Source organism: Melitaea cinxia, chromosome 27, assembly GCF_905220565.1.
Source record: "Melitaea cinxia chromosome 27, ilMelCinx1.1, whole genome shotgun sequence".
Lineage (NCBI taxonomy): Eukaryota > Metazoa > Arthropoda > Insecta > Lepidoptera > Nymphalidae > Melitaea > Melitaea cinxia.
Window position 1 is genome coordinate 9,214,434 of NC_059420.1, and position 21,621 is coordinate 9,236,054.

Consider the following 21,621-nt stretch of genomic DNA (forward strand, 5'->3'; position numbering starts at 1 on the left):
GGGTGGGCTGGATGAGGATAGCAGAAAACCGGGATGTCTGGCGCGAAATTGGGAGGGGGGGGCATGTTCAGGCCACTACTGCAACAGACTGAACTGACTGACTATTATGTATTAAAAATATTCCTAAATATAATATTAATGACTTTGATAAGTTTGAAGAATAATTCTACGAAGAGAATACGTACATAATTGTATTTATCAAACCAAAGTATTTCATTAAAACCAATATTTTAAAATTAAAATTCAAAAACATAAAGTACGTATTTAATTAAAAATAACGGTATGTATTCACCAACATACTATGAGTAAAATCAAAAAAGAAAAGTGAGATAAAAAAATAATTAAAAAGTTAAAGACAGGTGAGACTTCTCGCTTCAGGAGTTGAAGTGAGCTGTATGCTCGCGCTGTGACGATCACGCCACACTTCCGGAAACGGGGCTCGTGAGTACTCTGAAGAAAAAAAAGTGTTTGTGTACTTATAAGTTATACATTGGCTAGGCAACTTCACGTTGCTAACTTCTTCTTCGTTAACTAGCTAACTTCAAGGTATAGGTTTTTTTTCGTAACGGTGTGCGCGAACATCGTAAAAATTTACTCTCGTAATTTTAACAATCGCCAAAAAAAACACAATTATAGGAAATTTTAGGCATCGCATATCTATTGAGCGCTTGGTTCGGAGTGGGCATCGTTTTGCGCATTTTGCAGGGTTCGCAAACATACCAATAGTTTTATTCAGCACAAAAATGAATGTAAATTAAATGATATTTTAAAGTTTTTAGTCGTCATTAAATAAATAAGTATCGGGGGTCCGGAAACACACAATACACAAGCACAAACGCTCAGACTATGATAAACATCTATATGTCCAATACAAATTTCTGCCGTGAGCAGGAATCAAACCCGCGACCGCCAGCGCAACAGGCAGAGCTGTGACTGCTGCGTCAACGCATCGTCAAAAAACATCCATAACGTGTTGCAGTTAAATTGAGGTCAGCGCTCAGTACCCGTCGTGACAACTATATCATGTTCATTTCATTTCATTTATTCAGATCAGATGATTCGGGAATGGCTATTGACAGTTCTTATGGTACATGATTTCGCCTATGTCACTTTTCGTCTGACGATGAGTGGTTGCCGTAGCCTATAGGTGTTTGCAATTCCAGACCCTCCCTAGGAGCTCTCTACCTTACTCATCACAGAAATACAACAATGCTTGAAAGCAGTATGATTTAGCTGTGATCTAAGGTCGAGGTACTTCCCCAGTCGGGCTGCTCAAGATTTTGAACAATACATTTCCTGCTTTGCCATACGAGTACCTCAATTTGTTTAACACATCAATCTTTTCTCGTTGTTTTTGTTATCTCTTACTGTTGCTACCTATTGTTAAGCTTTACCTGTGGACATCATACTGTCCGCAGTCAGAGGCATTGAGGTCAGCAAGTACTGCGGATCACTCACTATACCCATAAGGCATGCCTTTTTGAATTTCTCAGAGGTCACGTACTTTGAGAGATGAGCTGAACGCCTTAACATTTTGATATTTATGACATTTTTCTTTTTTAGCTTTGAGTTTTTATGTGGCACTTCTTGTAAAAAGATTTTATTGAAAAAATGAATATTATGCTATTTTGTGCGCATTCATTATAATATTCAAATATTTTAAATATACGACGTTTGATTTTTTTTTTAGATTTTCTTTTATACAAACCTTGACCTGAACAAATAAATAATGTACACAAACAAAAACAAATGACCATCTTGTAGCTTCCTTCCTTTCTTCCTTTACTGTTCCTAGATGTTTTTCCTAAGTACATAAATTTGTTTTGCCAAATGTGTTATAAAACCCCCTAACATTCAATTACATCGAAGAGTAATTCAACGTAGATCGACGAAAACATAGTCAAGTAACTACGCGTTATCAAAGATTATTCAAAAAGCAGTTATCAGATTTCGATAAAATTTATATGTGACCACATGATAAACATCAGCTTTCGATTAAATTAAAAATCATCAAAATCGGTACACCCAGTTAAAAGTTATTGCGGATTTTCGAGAGTTTCCCTCGATTTCTCTGGGATCCCATCATCAGATCCTGGTTTCCTTATCATGGTACCAAACTAGGGATATTCCCTTTCCAACAAAAAAGAATTATCAAAATCGGTACATCCAGTATAATAGCACCAGCGGTATAATACAAGGTAGGTCGACAAAAAAAAGCGTCAAGTAAAAACGCATTATTAGATATAACTCTAAAAGTAGTAGTTAGATCTCAAATAAATTTAAATGGGACCAATTGACACACACCACCTTTCGATTTAAAAAAAATTGTCGAAATCAGTCCACCCGGTCAAAAGTTCTGATGTAAAATACAGTCGAATTGAGAACCTCCTCCTTTTTTGGAAGTCGGTTAAAAAAGAGGGAAAATAATATTTTTTCAAATTTTTGTTTAATCCGTGCGAAGCCAGGGCGGGATGCTAGTCTTTTATACTAATAAATGGAGAGCCAGTTTTTTGTTCGGAATAATACTTATACCATAAGATGCAGCGTGTTTCGGAGAAGGTTTTAGTATATGATATGTTGGTGATTACTTATTGTGAAAAAAATATGGACAGATAGAGGTCGTAGTATTATAGTATAGTATTATAGTCTAGTATGAAAGTATAGTATTATAGTCTAGTATATTATATGAATAGAATGAATGAAAAAATAATAATAAAATTGTAAGAAAATGTTTTGTTTTAGTGTTTACCACAAAACAGGAAATTTATGAACTAATACATTTAAGTTTTCAATAAACGTTTTTACTGACGTAATGTTAGTGTACGGTAAAGTTATTTTAATGAAATAAAAACGAGAAAAAGAAAACTGTGTTCCGAACTAAGCGGTCGAAGTTTTATCAAGTCAAAATATGAATTGTATACAAATTCTTTAAAAGTACAAGATGTTGGAATTTGTATCTACGTAGTTCAATGCGCAGTTTTCTAGCCATGGTCCTAGATTAAGCTCAGGAGAACCTTTTTTATTTTAATAGATGTTGTTTCAAAATTAAAGCCGTCATATAACAAAAGCGTCAATATATAATTTATGTGGTCTCTGTATAGTAATTTTGAGTTTTTTTCTAAAAAGGGAGGCAAACATCTTAACCTTAGCGTAATAATATATACGATCTTGTCATGACAATAAAAGACTTTTAAAAAGTGTTATTTAATTTGGTGAAGTCATTCGGAAGTTATGCGCGTACATTTATACACACTGTAATATTCGTATTATTCAAAACAGGAAAATAGCGCCAGAAGACCCGCGTCTCTTGGTAATATTAACGTCAGTTCTTAGTGGTTAGATGGGTCATATGTATAAAAAATTATCTTCCATAGAACGGTAAATCCATTCCTACTTTATTTATATTACAAAATAGATATTTTACTCAGTAGGAAGACGCAAGATAAAACTAACCCATTGGAAAAAAACTGACGAAACAATTGCAAAGCTAGCGATCAAATAAAACTATCACACCTTGCTGAAGATCACAGACAATAACTGATAAATAGTTCATCGTAGTAACATCGTTCCATAGCTTAATTGGCTAGAGCGCCGACACGGTCAGTCGGAGACGCGGGTTCGAATCCCGCTGGAGCGGTCAATTTTTGATATGATATTCAAAAATGTTCTGATAAATAGTGTTGAATTTCTGTGCTGAGTAGGGTGGACAGAGCTCCAGGATAACATGTCCACTGCCTTTTTAACTCGCTTGCTCTACAGGATAGGTCACAGTTACATACACTTTATGAGGCTAACAATCACCTATCAAAGTTTACAAAATGTTAACTATTACTCGTAACAACATAAAGTTTTAAATATAAAACATAAATACATATTACTAGATGACGTGGGAAGCTTCGTGCCGCCATCATTTTTTAATAATAATTAATCGAAAATATAGCATATACTTTATATTGGTTAAAATTACATATACGTGCAAAATCTCATCAAAATCGCTCCAGTCTTGTCGGAGAGTAGCCCGGACAAACATCGTGACACGAACTTTTATTTATTTATTTTACGTAAACTCTTTATTGTATTCGACAAAAATTAAAACAATAAAATATTACAAATAAGGAACAGTGTACAAAGGCGGTCTTATCGCTAGCATAGCATACAGACAGACAACTCTTACAGACAACTTTTGGGCATATAGGACACAGCATAGTGCGGTAGTGAAGTGTACAAAGAGAATCAACGAATAGTGTCATCTAGGACGATTTCAATTAGAGATTAACTAACACTATAATAGATACATATACAACATAGTACATATATACATACATATATATAAATAAATAAACATTCCCATATGAATATAGTACGTATTAAATGAAATGTAATATTGACTTGGGCAGTAAGCTGGTGAATGCATGACGAAAAATGTAATCGTGTGAGATGACCGGAAGGTTAGAGGGAGATTTGAGTTTGTGAAAATAGAAAGAGAGAGAGTTACGTTAAGTTTTACTTCAGTCGTGTGGTCTAAAGCACACTCGTTTTATATATATCTAATTTATCGTGACCTATTAAAGTAAATAGATTTTTAAAAATTTAGAAGACGACATTGGAAATCCCAAAATAATTATTAACAAGATGATTGGAAATACCACTTCGTAAAAGGTCAGTAAACGAAAGTACACACTCGTAGTACACACACTGATGCAATTTTTTGTAATATAATCTGTATAAAAACGAAAACGTATTTACATTTATAACATATTAAAAAATAAAATAAAAAAATAACAATCAAATAATGAAGGATTTAAAAATAATAGTGTTTGATTACAAACGAAGATAAGACTGACTTCAATTTACATTGATAAGTAAAACAACGTAGGCAGTCGAAAATATTTTTAATTACCTAAATACATATTATTAAAGATAGCTCAGAAAGTACTTGTCTGATCTCAATAAAATTGAAATGGGACTACACAACAAACGCCTGCTTTAGCTTAAAAAAGAATCCTCAAAAAAAAGTTTAATAGAGAACCTCTTCCATTTTTGAATATTTAAAATACATACTTCGTAAAGATAGATATTGTCTTTCTCTGTCACATTTGTAAGATCGAGTACGTGCGAGTAGACAGATTGATTTCCCGCGTTACGTATGCAATACGTAACATATTCATAGACATCACACAAAGACAATATGCATATGTCTGTGCCGAGTTATGTTTACCTGTATGCAAATTTATTAAATAAAAAATTAATTACGATACACAGACAAGGAAAGATCATTTTAAAATACAAGATCATGGTATTTACTACACCTTAGCCTTTAATAGCTTTCCTTAGTATATAACCTAACCAAGCAATCTAATACATCTGTTATAGATGCCGACTGATATAGCTATTTTTTTTTTTTTTTCGATAAATATACTTATTAATGTGTACACCTGTATAAATCTATATGTTAATACATAAAGCAAAAACTTTGTACCCCTTTTTACGAAAGTTGCGCGGAAGGAGGAACTTGACATTTCGCACACTTATATTTATATATTTTTAATTATGGATAAAAATAAATCAATAAAAAAAATCATTACATTTGACGCACACGTATATATATACTTTTTGTTTATTATTATAGAAGTAGTAAGTGTTTGTGACAACAGAACCTTAATAATATCCAAACTTATTCTTCTTCTAGTCGTATACTCTTATCAGAGTGGTCGTGGTTGCGCTAAGGTACATAGTGGAGTGTTTGGTGGGTCGATAACATTTCCGAGGGTAGCTCTCCTGGCGATGTGCTTCCATTTCTCTCTGTTGGAGGCGTCGCGAGTACACTGGACCATGGTGGAATCCAAACTTATAATTTAAATTAATTATGATCGAATTTCGACTACTAGGTGACCACTAGTATAAATAAATACATACCCACGGAGCAAAAAGCAGAGTTACTGCACATCATCATCGGGCTAGTCAATTTTTTGGCATAATCTGGATTCTTGAATATTGGACTAAATTTTGATAATTTCATAAAATTTAAATTTGGATATCATCAATCTTAATACTAACATATTTCTATTATTAGTTTCAGTTCTGTGTGAAGATTTTTTTAATATATTTATGTCACTTAAATTTAAAGATTTTTTTTAATATCATATCAAAAATCGACCGTTCCAATGGGGATCGAACCTGCATCTCCGACTGCCCGTGTAGGTGCTTTAGCCAATTAAGCTATGGAACGATGTACTCGCTAGATCGAAATTTTCGATATGGTGAGCGACCGCGGCGCCGTCTATAGTGAGTAGTGGAACGATCGATTTTTGATATGATATTAAAAATTGTTTAGAATTCCCTAATGTGGAATGGGTCGTCGTCGGGATTGTTCAGAGGTGAGCCGGACAGTCCCCATGGAGGAGCCTATCGCTGGAGGGATCCTGTTGCCTGCAGATCCGGGACCCTCCAATTAAAGTGGCTGTAGGCTCCCGCGGGTTTTTGGTCAGTGGGTAACACAAAAATAAATCGTTGTATCATCATCATTACATTACAGCCCATACAGTCCACTTCTGGACATAGGCCTCATGTGTGTTGCCCATAGTCACCACACTGGGAAGGCGGGTTGGTGACTTGTGTAGGGGGTCCGGAAACATACAACACACAAGCACAAACGCCCAGACAACGGTAAACAACTATATGTCCAATACAAATGTATCTCATGTGCGGGGATTGAATCTGGAAAGCACCAGCGCAACAGCCATAAGCCAGTGACCGCTGCGCTAACGCGTCATCAAATGTGGTATGAATTAATAATATCTAACATGATAAAGCTTAATAATACTCATAATAATAATACTTCAGTGTGCTATAACCGCTCTAGATGAGCGGATGTGTGTTGTGCCGTGTCTTATGTGTTTTTTTTTTGTAGTATAAGGAAAATATAAGGTGCTTAAGTGAATGTTAATTAAGTCAATTTGTAATTAAGTAGTGTTTTTCCTGGCTTTGTATGCGTGTTGGGCTTTAAAGTTACTAGTGATTTTTAAATTAGGCGGTATTAAGACATACTCGTATACATAGACGATAAGACTTTAGTATAGTAGAGAGATATAAGTTAGATACTACTATCTAACTTATATATCCCTCTCAACTTCCGTTCGCCTCGCCCGATCACAGCCGAAGCGTGAAGCACAAGCGTGCATAAAGAAATTTAACTTCAAAAATGACTTTTGTTTACATCGACTAGTTATACAACGTTGGTAGTCGAAGAAATAGTCAATCAAATACCTAAGTTAATATAGTAGGTAATTAAATATATAGGATAATTCTGACTCGGAATGTAGATTCAGTTCAATAATATCTACAAAAACTTGAATTATTGTAACTATAATAATTCAAGTTTTAACTTTAACGCTAAACTTAAATTATTGGCTAATCTTAAATCTGTACTAATTAATAGAGAGTCGGTTTTTTTTCGGTTATACTGCAAAAACTACTGAACCGATCGCAATAATACTTATACCATAAGATGAAGCGTGTTTCGGCGAAGGTTTAATTATATGATATGTTGGTGATTATGTATTATATAAAAAATATGGACTGACAGAGGTCGCTAGTAATCTATATATGTATTTATAAAATTGTTAGGCCATTGACCCACCACGGAATCTCAAAAGCTGTTGGACGCATAAAAATGAAATTAGACCACAAAGAACTAATTTTTCGACAGGGCCGTATTAAAAAGGTCTAAAGGTTCTCGAAAATATTTTATAAATTTATTAATTTGTTGTCCTACAAACTTGAAATTGGAAACAGAGGTAGTTTATAATTGGTAGATGTCCGTATAATGAACGTTTTTTGTGACTGGACCGGATTAATGTAGTCTAAGAGCTCGAGACAGTTTCTTTGAAAGTTCTTCAACGGATTTCGTGACAGGACTGGATTAAGGTGGTCTAAGGACACGAACAATTTTTTATGAAGGTATTTTATTTTTCGTGCGGACAATACTACAAATTTACTGTAGAAGGCGTCCAATAAGAAAAGATTTTGAAAAATTATATCTCTAAAGGTGTCAAATAGGGGTTGAAAGTTTGTAATTGTCATAAATTCTTTCTTAAAACTAATATTTATTATTATTGCATAAATGTGTATTATTTTACCACTTATTTTTAGACCCGGTAAGGTATTAAAAATAAATAAATACTTAATCGAATGTAATTATTTTTAATCTTGATATAATTTTCACACCTCTTTACACGTTTCGATGTTTTTGAAGCATGAAATGTTATTTTTAGGATTTTGATTGCATATAACATAAATAAGTATCCCAGTGTTTACGGAAATTCTGTATGGTAAAATAAGATATTAGTTTGTATTACTGAAATTACTTAAAAATGGTTCGAGAAACCTGAGGGAAGAATGTTTTTCGCACGATTATTCAATGTAGCGTGATTGAGAATGAGCTTTGCGATCAGTCTGGCAGTTATAACGCACGAAAGATGAACCATAAATGTGGCACAAAGAGGTCATGAACTGTTATATTATATGATGTTTATCATTTCAACTGTATGGTCAATTAATCGGGACTTTAAGTAGAACCTCTTTGGAATTGCTTTTTAATGTATTTTAATAATTATTGTTAGCTATAATAATCTTTACATATACGTGCTTAAATAATTAGAATGAATGTAACACCTATAATTAAGATAACGCTTAGCTTTTTAACGCGATGCGACAAAGCCAGCCCTGCGGTCACCAACCCGCCTGCCCAGCGTGGTGACTATGGGCAAAACACATGATTTCACGCCATTTATGGCGTGAACTTGTGGAGGCCTACGTCCAGTAGTGGACTGTGTACAGTCATAAGTGTCTACAGTCAGTCTCTATCTTATAAATAAATTATACACTACTTTTTATGCGAGTAAAGACGCGGCAAACTGCTAATTGTAATACAATAAAATAACTTTTTAATTTTTTGTGATCATTGATTCGTTGCAGAGTTAATTTAAAACTAAAATATCTTCTAAGGTATTCATTGGAATCTAATGATGTCCTAGACAATTTTGTTCAAAAATTAATACTTGTGATAAATATTATTTTTTTGGATATAAGGATTTATATATATCGTGTCTATAAAGTCAACTTCACAAATAGTGTATTATTTTAAAACAAAATTGATTGCCATAAAAAGGTTATAATGAGTTAACCTTAAGAGATAGACATATGCTACCGCGGATTTTTTAAGAAAAAAAATAGTGGTTCATTCCGTCATGCAAAGTTTTAGGTAGGTTTAACCGTATACGCAGCGTATACAACGGAAGCTCTCAAAAAAGAATATTTTATCCCGTTTTCAAACATTTCTTATGAATGCTCAGATATTGGTCGTAGCGTGGTGTTTTATAGCCTATAGCCGTCCTCGATACTACATAAAAATAATTTTTCAATTCGAACCAGCACTGCCTGAGATTAGCGCGCTTAATCAAATAGACAAACAAACAAACATATATAGTTATTACGTTATAGTATTATTATTATTACAGCCTATACAGTCCACTGCTGGACATAGGCCTCCACAAGTTTACGCCAAAAATAACGTGAACTCATGTATTTTGCCCATAGTCACCACGCTGGGCAGGCGGGTTGGTGACCGCAGTACTGGCTTTGTTGCACCAAAGACGCTGCTGCCCGTCTTCGGCCTGTGTATTTCAAAGCCAGCAGTTGGATGGTTATCCCGCCATCGGTCGGCTTCTTAAGTTCCAAGATGGTTGTGGAACCTTGTTATCCCTTAGTTGCCTCTTACGACACCCACGGGAAGAGAGGGGGTGGCTAAATTCTTTAGTGCCGTAGCCACACAGCACCATAGTTATAGTATGACTTATAAATATGTTTTTGTAAATATGTTATTATTACAACCTCATGAATAATTTATTTTATTTGACACATACATATTGCAATTTTAATGACTATAATTATTTTCCGGTTTCGTCTGCGTTGTTTCGATACTTATCAGAGCTATTTTTGTACTACTCTTGTATATTACCTATTAAGGTGGAACGCAGCAGGCAATGAGTGACGTAGCGAGGGGAAGGGGGTTCAGGGCGGGGGGGGGGGCATCATGCCTCGGGCTCTACTCACAAAGGGGCGCCAAATTCATTCATATTATATATATAGATTCATTTCAAAATCTGAAATAACTTTAAAGTTCACGTTCAAATAATATTGTTCTCAATTAGTGTTTTGTTCCTATGGTGAGTGCTCCTGAAGGTGACCAGAGCTCCTGAGTGTGTGATGTGTCGAAGCAGGGCAAAGTCCTAATGGACTCCCGTAGGCTACGGTAACCGCTTACCATCGGTCACCGTACGATTGCTTACCACGTTAGCGGTATAAAAAGCAGTCTTAGTTTTTTAGGCTATAAACATTCTTTAAAAAATTTGTTCTAAGCAAATATATATTTAGTTGTTTGTCATAAATCGCTCCTGAGAATATACAGAACAAACAATCAAACAGACTCCTTAGCTATATCATATTATAATATCACTAGCTGTGTCCCGCAGTTTTAACCGCATTAGCTTCAGAAAAAGGTATTAAAATTCATTAATATAGCCTAGAAGCCTTCCTCGGTCCTTTTTTTTTGGTATCGCAGGGGAACCCATTTACGGGTGGTATTCAGGATACCCGGGTAGGCATTCCAAGACCTGGGTCGGCTTCAGCACTTGGGGGTGCACTCGGCAGTGACAAGTCCTCTCCGAGAGCCTTCCTCGGTCCTGAGACAATCAAAGCTCGTTCAAACAAACAAACGTACTTTTCAGCTTCATCTTATATATAAAATTCTCGTGTCACAATATTAGTTACAATACTCCTCCGAAACGGATGGACCAATTTTTTGTGTGCATATCGGGTAGGTCTCAAAATCGGCCAACATCCAGTTTTCATACCCCTAAGTTATAAGGGGGGGGGGGGGGGGGTGAGGATTAAGGGGGTTAATAACATATATGGCAAAACAACATTTGTGGGGTCAGCTAGTTATATTATAATAACTAGCTGTGCCCGCGACTTCGTCCGCGTGGAATTTAACAAAATAGTTATTGTTCAGTTCGCAGTTATAAAAAAAATTAAGATATAAGTAGCCTACTTACTCCTTATTACATCAGCTAGATAGCTAGATATCTTCCAGTGAAAGTCCAGTCAAACAGAACATTATTTTGGTACTATCGACCCGCCCCGGCTTCGCACGGGTGCAATGCTGATACTAAATATACTACAGAATGTCTTTATTTATAGTGTAAAGCTAGCTTATGATATGGTTATTAACATAATAACAACAACATTCAAATATGCGTCGTTAGATTACATGTTGTTATAGAATGCGTTGTAGAAATAAAGGTTCACTGCTCGTTCCCTGTAGGTGATAGCGTGATAATAATAATAATAATAATAATTCTTTATTTCAGGCAACAATTTGACCCATAAAACAATTTGACTGTCTTCAATTCTTATAATCAAATACAACTTAAAAAATTTTTTTAATAAATGTCACGACAATTTGAAAAATACAATTACAATAATAAAATGAAACTAATTACAATCACACAATGTGAAATATGAATAATAATAATAATTAATATTTAAAGCTTTCGCTCCGGCATTTATACCGCAAGGTGTCTATCGCAGCAATGCCGGAGGTAGAAGCAGTCAAAACGCTCCGCGATCATCTTCAGCACACTGTTTTGGCTTCCCCTTACTCTACGCACAAAAGATGCGCATCGCTTACGTATGGTGGTGTGGAAGCAGTCGGTTCTTGCGTCTGCAAACTTGCCTGAGGCGCTGCAGCATCGGGGCAGCCCCAACAGTATCCTGAATGCATTATTGTAGAGGACACGGAGGTCACTGTATCTTTTCTTTGTGTAGTCAGCCCATAAGCTACACGTATAAAACGAGGTACAATATGCTCTAAAAAAGTGTTATCTTTACTTGGGCTGAGCATCGAGCAAACCTTCGAGCTAACATGTTCGCTCTAACTGACAGTGCCCTCCGCTCCCTCTCAATGTCTGCATCATCCTTGAGACAAGTAGTAACTATATGCCCTAGATACTTAAATTGCTCCACCATTTTTAAGGGTACACCAGAGAGAAGCACGGATGGGCTATTCGGGGGGCATTTTGTTCCGATAGCCTCAAAGACCATGCATTGGCTTTTTAAAACGTTTTAATATATTTTAAGCCATGATAACACGCGTAATCCTCACATGTCTGTACCAGCTGTCTCATTCCACTGATTGACGCACTCAGCAGTACCATGTCGTCCGCATAACTTATATTATTTACGCATACTCCATCAACATGACAACCGACATGTTGCCTGCTGAGCGCGACGATCAGGTCATCCATGTAGAGGTTAAAATGTAGCCTATATGTCGACTATATGTCGTCGTGATAATATGTAGCCTATATGTCGACTCGACTTCTTAATAATATTCGTGCCAAATTTGAAGTAAATCCATGCGGCACTTTTTGAGTTTATCCCGGACATACATACGGACAAACAGACAAAAATTCTAAAAACTATATTTTTGGCTTCGGTATCGATTGTAGATCACACCCCAAGTATTCTTTTAAAAAAATATTCAATGTACAGTTTTTGACTTTCCTACCATTTTATTATAATATGTATAGATGTATAGATATGTACCGTGTATACATTTGAATTTAGTAAAAAGCTGTTATTTTAATATTACAGACAGACACTCCAATTTTATTTATTTGTATAGATTTATAGATATGGTAATTATTATAAACTAGATATTCCAGTCTTGTTTCCCCGTGTTTGTCATCCTTGTTGTGGTTGACCTTAAGTTAAAGAATTCTTTTTTAACCATAAGTTTGTAAGAATGTATGTTTATTAATATCAGAAGACACGGATATGAAAATGTTTCGGATTATCTGTTAAGTTTTATAGTAGAGTTATTGTTTCATATTGATTATTTATCGGTCAACAACCCGCCTGCCCAGCGTGGTGACTATGGGCAACACACATGAATTCACGCATTTTTGGCGCGAACTTGTGGAGGCCTATCCAACAGTGGACTGCAATAGGCTGAAATGATTGATTACTTATAACTATGTACTAATATGTCGTGTGGTGTCGGTTGAGTAGAATAGCACCACCCCCTTTCTTCCCGTGGGGGTCGTAAAAAGGCGACTGAGGGATAAACCTGGCTCAATATCATCAGGGTCCTGGAGAAGGAAAACTTTATTTGAAACCCGGAATGGGGTCTCCGTCAAGCGTGGCATAGCTCTAAAATGCGAAAGACTCCTGCAGCCGAACTGGCTCCACACGTATCGACTCGTCGTTCCTGTGGGCCTAGCCAGTGAGGTCGAGAGGGTGGTGCAGACCTTAGGCAACTCCCGTTTTCCTGAAGAGTGTCCTAGTCGAAACAGTGTCTGACACTGTTTTAATCGTCCGCAATAGACGGAATAAGGCCAATGTGTACTTATATGTTGTATATATCGATAAAAAACTATATCAGTCGACTGTTACCTATAACATTGTCATTAAGTTGCTTACCTTATGAAAAAATGACGGTGTGCGAATGTAACATTTATTTATTTATTTATATCATGGTATATTTTTATTTCAGATGTACATCTACGTTGTGATAATTACATTGGCGGTGATGGTGGTCAAAGCTGAACCTGAGAACACACCGGTTGATATTCACGCTGCTTTAAAAGATATTTTTGGTGAGCAAAGTTGCTTTATTGACTATATTTATTGACTAGCCCGTTGGCGTAGTTTGTAGCGACCCCGCTTTCTGCTCTGGCTGTGGGTTCGATTCCCACCCCGAGTCTGAGTTTAATATAAATTTTATTTATATACTAGCTGACCCCGCAACATTGTTTTGCTATATAACATATATATTAACCCCCCAAATCTCCCTCTCTTATAACTTAGGGGTATAAAAAATAGATGTTTGCCGATTCTCAAACCTACCCGATACGCACACAAAATTTCATAAATATCGGTTCAGCCGTTTATAAGATTAAATATTTGTTTGAGTTGTTGTCAACCAGACGTTGTATACCAATCTCGTCCTTATTTTATTTACAGGTGAATCCTGTACAACGAAAGATGGAAAAATTGGGAAATGTGTGATGAACAGTGAATGTAAGCAATATAAAGCTGTAGCCACTGACAGTGATAGTCTTTCTGTTATGCGGTAAGTAATAATAATAATAAACCAAAGATAATACTTATATACCTACAAACATTCGACGACGTATTAGCGCAACTGTCATAATGTCTGACTTACGTTACCCTGTACACGGCATACATTTGTATTGGCCATAAAGATGATTGCCGTGGTCTGAGCCTATGTGCTTGTGTATTGTGTGTATTCTTGGTACCCCGATACAGGAGTAATTAATAGTGGGGAACGTCGAGTGTGAGGTGTGGATATGTCACTAGACTACGTCTTACATTTTCTTGTTTTCAGGATACGCTCATGTTCAAACTACTTACACGTGTGCTGTTTGGTCTTTGATCCCAACACAAAGAAGGATACAAATCCCGTTCAAGAAGAGGTAACCGTATTAAAATTTGTTATATACTAGCTGTGTCCGCGACTTCGTTCGCGTGGAATTTAACAAAATAATTATTGCTTAGTCCGCAGAGTTATAAAATAAAATAAAAAACTAAAATAAAAGTAGCCTAAGTTACTCCTTATTACCTCAGCTATCTGCCAGTGAAAAACCCGTCAACATCGCTCCAGCCATTTCAGAGATTATAGCCGAAACAAACGGACAGACACACACAAAAATTATAAAAAATGTTATTTTGCGATATGTAGGGTGTATACATAATATGAATTTAGTAAAAAGCGGTTATTTTAATGTTACAAACATACACTTCAATTCTATATATATATATATATATATATATATATATATATTATTTTTTTATGTATGTTTGGGGATAACTTCGTCGTTTATGAACCGATTTTGATAATTCTTTTTTTGTTGGAAAGGAGATATCCTAACTGTGGTACCATGATAAGGAAAACAGGATCTGATGATGGGATCCCAGAGAAGTCGAGGGAACCCTCGAAAACCGTAGTGACGACTAGTGCATTTGTTAATTTTTTTCGTCTACTTAGTTGTATTACTTGTATTACTTGTTTTTCGTTTGCCAGCAACCACAATCATGTTATAAATACATATATATATACATATAAGTTGCACATCTCATCTATCTTCTTCCATCTATATACTAAAAATGGAGAGCCGGTTGTTTTGTTCGGTTATATGGTATAGAAATAGAAAATCCGGCTAGTATAACTTATACAGCGAAAGCTACTGAACCGATCGGAATAATAATTATACCATAAGATGCAGCGTGTATCGGAGAAGGTTCTAGTATATGATATGTTGGTGATTACTTATCACGTAAAAAATATGGACGGCCAAAGGTCGCTATAAATGTATATATTACAACCTGAACCACATTAATTTGAACCATATTATTTCAGAAAAAAGGCTGCGGATGGCGAAAACAAATCGGTGTGTTAAATGAATCTCTGAATGACAATGTGACACAATTTGGAGAGTTTCCCTGGACTGTCGCAATATTCAGGTACTTAGATATCAGTCTGTCCCTATGGAAAAATTCCATAAACTTCATAAAAACGTGGACAATTGCAGACCAAATTCTCATAACGAGTCATGAGATGCTATGAGCCAGGATACAGATCTCATAACCTGTCATAACTCGGTATGAGAATGTAGTCTGCATTTTTCCATTCTTTTTGAGATTTTTTCCATAAGAATCTATATAAGCTATATAATAAAAAAAAGGATAATTAGATTTATAAATCTACTTATCCTTTTTTTATTATTATCCTTTTTTTTACTAATCAGATTTATAAATGTACTTATCCTTTTTTTACAGCTGACTAATATATCTACAATTTTTTTTTGATAAAATTACATAAAAATTTTACATAATATTCGTATAACATAAATATGTATGTAGGTATACTACGCACAGATTCGAGGTGGGATTCGAATCACTAACCACTGGAACAGAAATTAGGATACTGCACACTGCGTAAACAGCCTCGACCTTTTTATTTTCTGAAAAGAACACTTTTGAAAAACAATTATCAATTTTATTATTAAGAAAAAATATTATATTAGTTTTCTTTATTCTTTTGCTTGAGATTATTATTGCCCTTTTTTGTCAGAGGCTGCCTAGTGACGAACAATCTCCCACTGCCAATTCACTTGACCTTTATTAGGAATTAGATCATCATTGATGTACGTAAAGTGTACTTATTTAAGGAAAAATAAGTATGCTTGCTCGCATACGAATAAATCCGACTTCAATATCTACATCGACAAGTAATACAACGTAGGTAGTAAAAAGAATCAGTTAATACGCGTTATTACGGTTAACTCAAAAATGACTCGTCTAATCCCGATTAAATTTAAATAGGGCCACACAATAAGTACCCGCTTTCGATTTTAAAAAAAGAATAATTAAAATCGGTACACTCACTAAAAATTTGAAAGGCAAAATACAAAAAAAAAAACGACATACAGATTATATGATGGACTGAGAACCTCCTCTTTTTCAAATTCGATTAAAATACACATATTTTCTTTTATTCTTTAAAAAAATAGGAGGTTTTGTCACACAGTGACCACGTCACCTCCATTGTCTCTCTTATCAACGACGTCTCTCTAAATATATTAGGATTAATTTATTATAAATTATTTATTGTTTATAAACATTTCTAGCCTCTCCAGAAGTTGGTAAAGCCAAGATACTGTTGAAAACACATATTTGATCCACAATTTTATTTGAGCCACAATTATCTATAGTTTTAAAATTTATAGACTCTGTAATTCGTTTCATAGGAAAGAAAAAAAAGTAGTAAACGGTGAAGACAAGGAAACCATTAAATACGCAAACGGAGGATCTCTCATCCATCCCAGCGTGGTGCTGACGGCTGCACATGTAGTATCTACACATCAGGACTTGTTCATCCGCGCCGGAGAGTGGGACATTCAGTCGAGACAGGAGCCTTTTCCCCACCAAGACAGGGTGGTCGATGTCGTTGTGATTCATCCACAGTTCAATCGTGGTAAGCTTTAGTCGTAATCGTAGTAAGCTTTTATTGGGGTAGGGCAAAGAAGGATATATCTTACTGAAAATTTAGAAGAGCCCGACTGGGAAAGTGTCTCAACCGGACAGATAATCACAGCTAAATAATACCCTATCAGGGTAGTAGTTTTAGCCAAGAAAACCTTAGGGAAGTTGTCCTTAATTTGACTCCTTTTATTAATGTATTTCATCACAATATTTAACAAAATTGTACTAAAAGCCCGATTAGAGCTCAAAACAGTAGTCGTGCTGGAGCCCGGAGGTTTCGTCCGGGCCTACCGCCGGGGCGAAGTGACGTATGCTAGCGCGACCTCATCTCGGCCCACCCAGCCGGACGACTGCTCACACGTGATGGTTTTTTAGTCAGTAGGAGTCTGACATAACTCTGTGGCGTCCATGATGGATTTTCTCCACGGACAAGGGCTAAAAACAGCAAACCTTAGTTCAAGAGTCGCAAAAGTTGATGTTTATTGTTGTGCAAAATATTAAACTGCGAATTCTAATTAAAGGCAAAGAAAATTTCCTTTCCCAGGAATAAACATATATACAAGATATTTCAACTAATTACAATGAGTTTTTAATTTAAAAATATTAATAATTTCAGCAAACTTGTTCAATGATATAGCACTGTTATTTCTATCGAAGCCAGTGGAATATGCCCCCAATGTAGGGGTTGTGTGCCTACCCCCACAGGGCTACGGGGTTAGTGAGGGCGCGAAGTGCATGTCAACAGGGTGGGGGAAGAACATGTTTGGAAAGTTAGGACAGTATCAAACTATTATGAAGAAGGTGAGGCATCTATACTTAATTTTTTTTTATTTGACCAGGGTGGCAAACAGACGTATGCCTCCTTGATGAAGAGCGGTTATTTTAGCTTATAGACACCAAAAACACCAGAACTATCACAAGCGCGTTGCTGACCCCACTCCCGTCGTCCGCAACCTTTCCCAGGAGCTTTGGCTACCTCACTCACCACAAGAACACTGCACTACTTGAGAACAGTATTATTTAGCTGTGGTCATCTGTGAGTTTGAGGTACTCCCAGTAGATTACTTCCTCGACAAGTAGCTCCAAATTTTGAGCAGGATATTTTATACTGTGCTTATCTTTATATAACCTTTGCTTTATAAGAAAATTATGTTATTTATTTTTATAATTTGGTTCTTCTAGTTGTATTTTATCGTGATATAATCATATGATTCTAATTATTTTATAATATACATAATATATAAAAGTCTTTGACACGCAACTGGAGTTAATTCCTCAAAAAGTATCTCGAGTTTTTTTAAAGAGTAACTGCGGAGTTTTTTGTAAATATATAACTAGGTCGGCAAACAAGCGTACGGCTCACCTGATGGTAAGCGATTACCGAAGCTTATAGACGCCTGCATCACCAGAAGCATCACTAGCGCTTTGCCGACCGTATCCCTTATCCCCCCAGGAGCTCTGGTCACTTTACTCACCAACAAGAACACCATGCTGCTTGAAAACAGTATTATTTAACTGTGGTCTTCTGTAAGGTCGAGGTACTACCCCAGTCGGGCTGCTCCATATTTTGAGCAGGAAATTCCTGCTGTGCCCTACCTCAGTTTTTTTGTTAATTCTTCTCTGCAGAATAGCTTGAAGTACTTGAATACAGTAGTTTTTTATTTTGAGATTTATTTTTATTTACATTGATTATATATATTCCTACAACATTATGGCTCTTCATCAGGTTCAGCTACCAGTAGTAAGTAATGCCGACTGTCAATCTTCCCTTCGTAAGACACGTTTGGGTAGATACTTCAGTCTAAGTCCGACATTCATGTGCGCGGGAGGCGAGACGGGTAAAGACACGTGTCAAGGGGATGGCGGGTCACCCCTCGTTTGCCCGATTAACGTAAGTTACATAATATAAATATTTTTATTTATTTAAAATTTATTACACAATATACACATAATATGTTGCGCAAAAGGCAAATCTAAAGCATTATCTACCAACCATAAGACGTACAAATAAAAAAAACAGCGTTTAGGTAGGTTTAAACAATAAAGAAATTGACAACGGAAGAATCATCAAAATCTCAGACTCAGTAAAAAGTTATATATATAGATCGGCAAACAAGCGTACGGCTCACCTGTTGGTAAGCGATTGCCGTAGCTTATAGACGTCTGCAACACAAGAAGTATCGCAAACGCGTTGCCGACCCTATCCCTAATTCTCCCTATGAGTTATGTGGTACCACACATAAAAGATATAGTCCAAGTGAGAACCTCCTGTTTTTTTTTAGATCTAAAACTACTTCTTACTTACTTTTCCAGTTTGATTCAAATCGCTATATGCAAAGCGGAATTGTAGCGTGGGGTATTGAATGCGGCAATACATACCCTGGAATCTACACGAATGTTGCCGTCTTCAGGCAGTGGGTAGACGAAATGATGAGAGAAAGAGGATATGATACATCTGTTTATACTTATTGAATAATAATATTTTTTTACAAGGTTTATTATAGTTTTATTTGACCTGTATATTTAATGTAATCTATAATATAAAAATGAGTCGCTGAATGTGTTGCTAAGCGCAAAACTCGAGAGCGGTTGGACCGATTTCGCTAATTCTTTTTTTAAAATATTCCTTGAAGTACGAGGATGGTTCTTACGGAGAGAAAAATTCTAAAAAAAAAAATTTAAATTTCCTGAAAAAGTCTAAAAACAACACTTTTCTATACTCGCATACAAAAGATTTGTGATAATACTTAAAAGTCAATTTGAACTTTAATACCATACGATAAAGTTTGTGTTAGGCGATACGAAGTTCGCCGGGTCAGCTAGTTCTTAATATATCTGCCGAGTTTGTGCCACCAAATTTATGGGCATCCTACTTCTATTATAAATGCGAGTTTATGGGAATGAATGTATGTATGCATGTTTGTTAATCTTTCACGCAAAAACTACTGGGATTATTATAATGAAACTTGGTATGTAGATGGAGATCTGGAATAACATATAAGCTACTTTTTATCTCAACATACAAGCGAGATCAAAAATTACGCTGGTGAAGCCGCGTAGCGCAGTTAGTATAGAATAAAGAAAGGTCTTAAATACATTCTAACAGATTTAAAAATTTACAAGGATTCGGAGAGTGAAACTCGTGAAGATAACGTTTATTTAAATATGTAGAATCATAGTTTATTGGATAATAATTATATAATTAACAAAGACAAAGTCGTTTGAATTATTTCAGATTTTGTTAGTTACCAATTATAAATATTATTCGTTATCGGAGATGAAAATAATTCACTTGCAACTGATTTCTTCGACATGCCATCGCATTGTTTTTCCTTGCACGGCCTATTAGTTCGAGCAGCTGGAAGCTTGCATCCTTCTTTAGGACAAACAAAGGGCTTAGTTTCTTCCTTCTTTGGTGTCGGCCAGGATGGTATAGGGATCCAAGGTTCAAAACCTCTTGCGTACATTTCTACATTATTTAAGGGCATATTGGTCTTAGCATCAATCAATTTTAATTTTTCACCCATTTCTTTGACACGCTTAACAATGTCTCCTGTTAATAATTGAACAGGGTTTAGTTTTATTGTACCTTTGCTATAGTTATGTAATTCTCTGGGTGTCAAATCTTCATAACTCATGCCATATCTGTATTTAGCGCTCAAGAAAAAAGGGAGAAATTTGGCACATGGATCTTTTTTCGTAGGGCACTCTGCTGGGCACGGCTCAGGACACGGTTTGCATTTCGGCTTCGGCTTTGGTTGGCAAGGCTTAACAGAAGTTTTGGGCTTGCTCTTGTCAAGAGGAGGTGGACAAGAGAATTTCTTAGTTCCTTCGATCTCAATTTGGGCTTTTGCAATTAAATTCCTACAGTATTCCAATCGATTCTGCTCTCTTATTTTTTTCAAGAGCAATGAGAGAGGAATGGTTTCTGAACACGAATTTGTAACTCTTTTTTCGGCTGATTCAGTTAAATTTGCTTCAGTGGCTACTTTATTGCTTATAAAAGCTTTTTGTTTAGCATCCGGTTCTATAATTATGTGAGATAGAGGATCCTTCTGGCTCAACGCATTATCTAAATTTCTTTCAGTTCTTTTTGTAATCTCCTCTAATTCAACTTGTGGTAACGCCGAGTAAAACATATTTTGTGTCACGGGACATTCCGCAAATATCTGTTGCACTGGGGTAGTTTGATTTTCTGTTATATATTCTTCTGGAAAGCTCATTGAATAATATTCTTCGGGATTTTGATTAGCTGATATAGCGGTATTTACTGGTAAGTCTAAAGTTCGACGATTACCTCCAGGTAAATAAGCGCTTGAAATCGAAGAATTTGGCGTCTCTTCCTGTTGTTGCGGGGCTGGATATTGCTGTTCCGTCATATGCCAGTCCATCGGTTGATCGGGATTAGATGAGAAAACGCGTTGAGTGTTAAAAATTCTTAAGATACTGTCTTTAATAAAGTTTGTTTGTATCGTTTTCGATTCAGTGAATTGA

At 35.8% G+C, this 21,621-nt stretch overlaps 1 protein-coding gene across 1 annotated transcript; it reads left to right on the forward strand.

Moving 5' to 3' along the window:
- The first annotated feature begins 6,836 nt into the window (after positions 1 to 6,836).
- Positions 6,837 to 19,623, forward strand: LOC123666850 (phenoloxidase-activating factor 2-like). The gene is made up of 9 exons (XM_045600873.1): positions 6,837 to 6,927; positions 13,616 to 13,718; positions 14,086 to 14,194; positions 14,471 to 14,558; positions 15,503 to 15,606; positions 16,893 to 17,119; positions 17,744 to 17,928; positions 18,854 to 19,018; positions 19,441 to 19,623. The coding sequence occupies exons 2-9, from the start codon at positions 13,616 to 13,618 to the stop codon at positions 19,597 to 19,599; spliced, it is 1,140 nt and encodes a 379-aa protein (XP_045456829.1). The 5' UTR covers positions 6,837 to 6,927; the 3' UTR covers positions 19,600 to 19,623.
- The last annotated feature ends 1,998 nt before the right edge of the window (positions 19,624 to 21,621 follow it).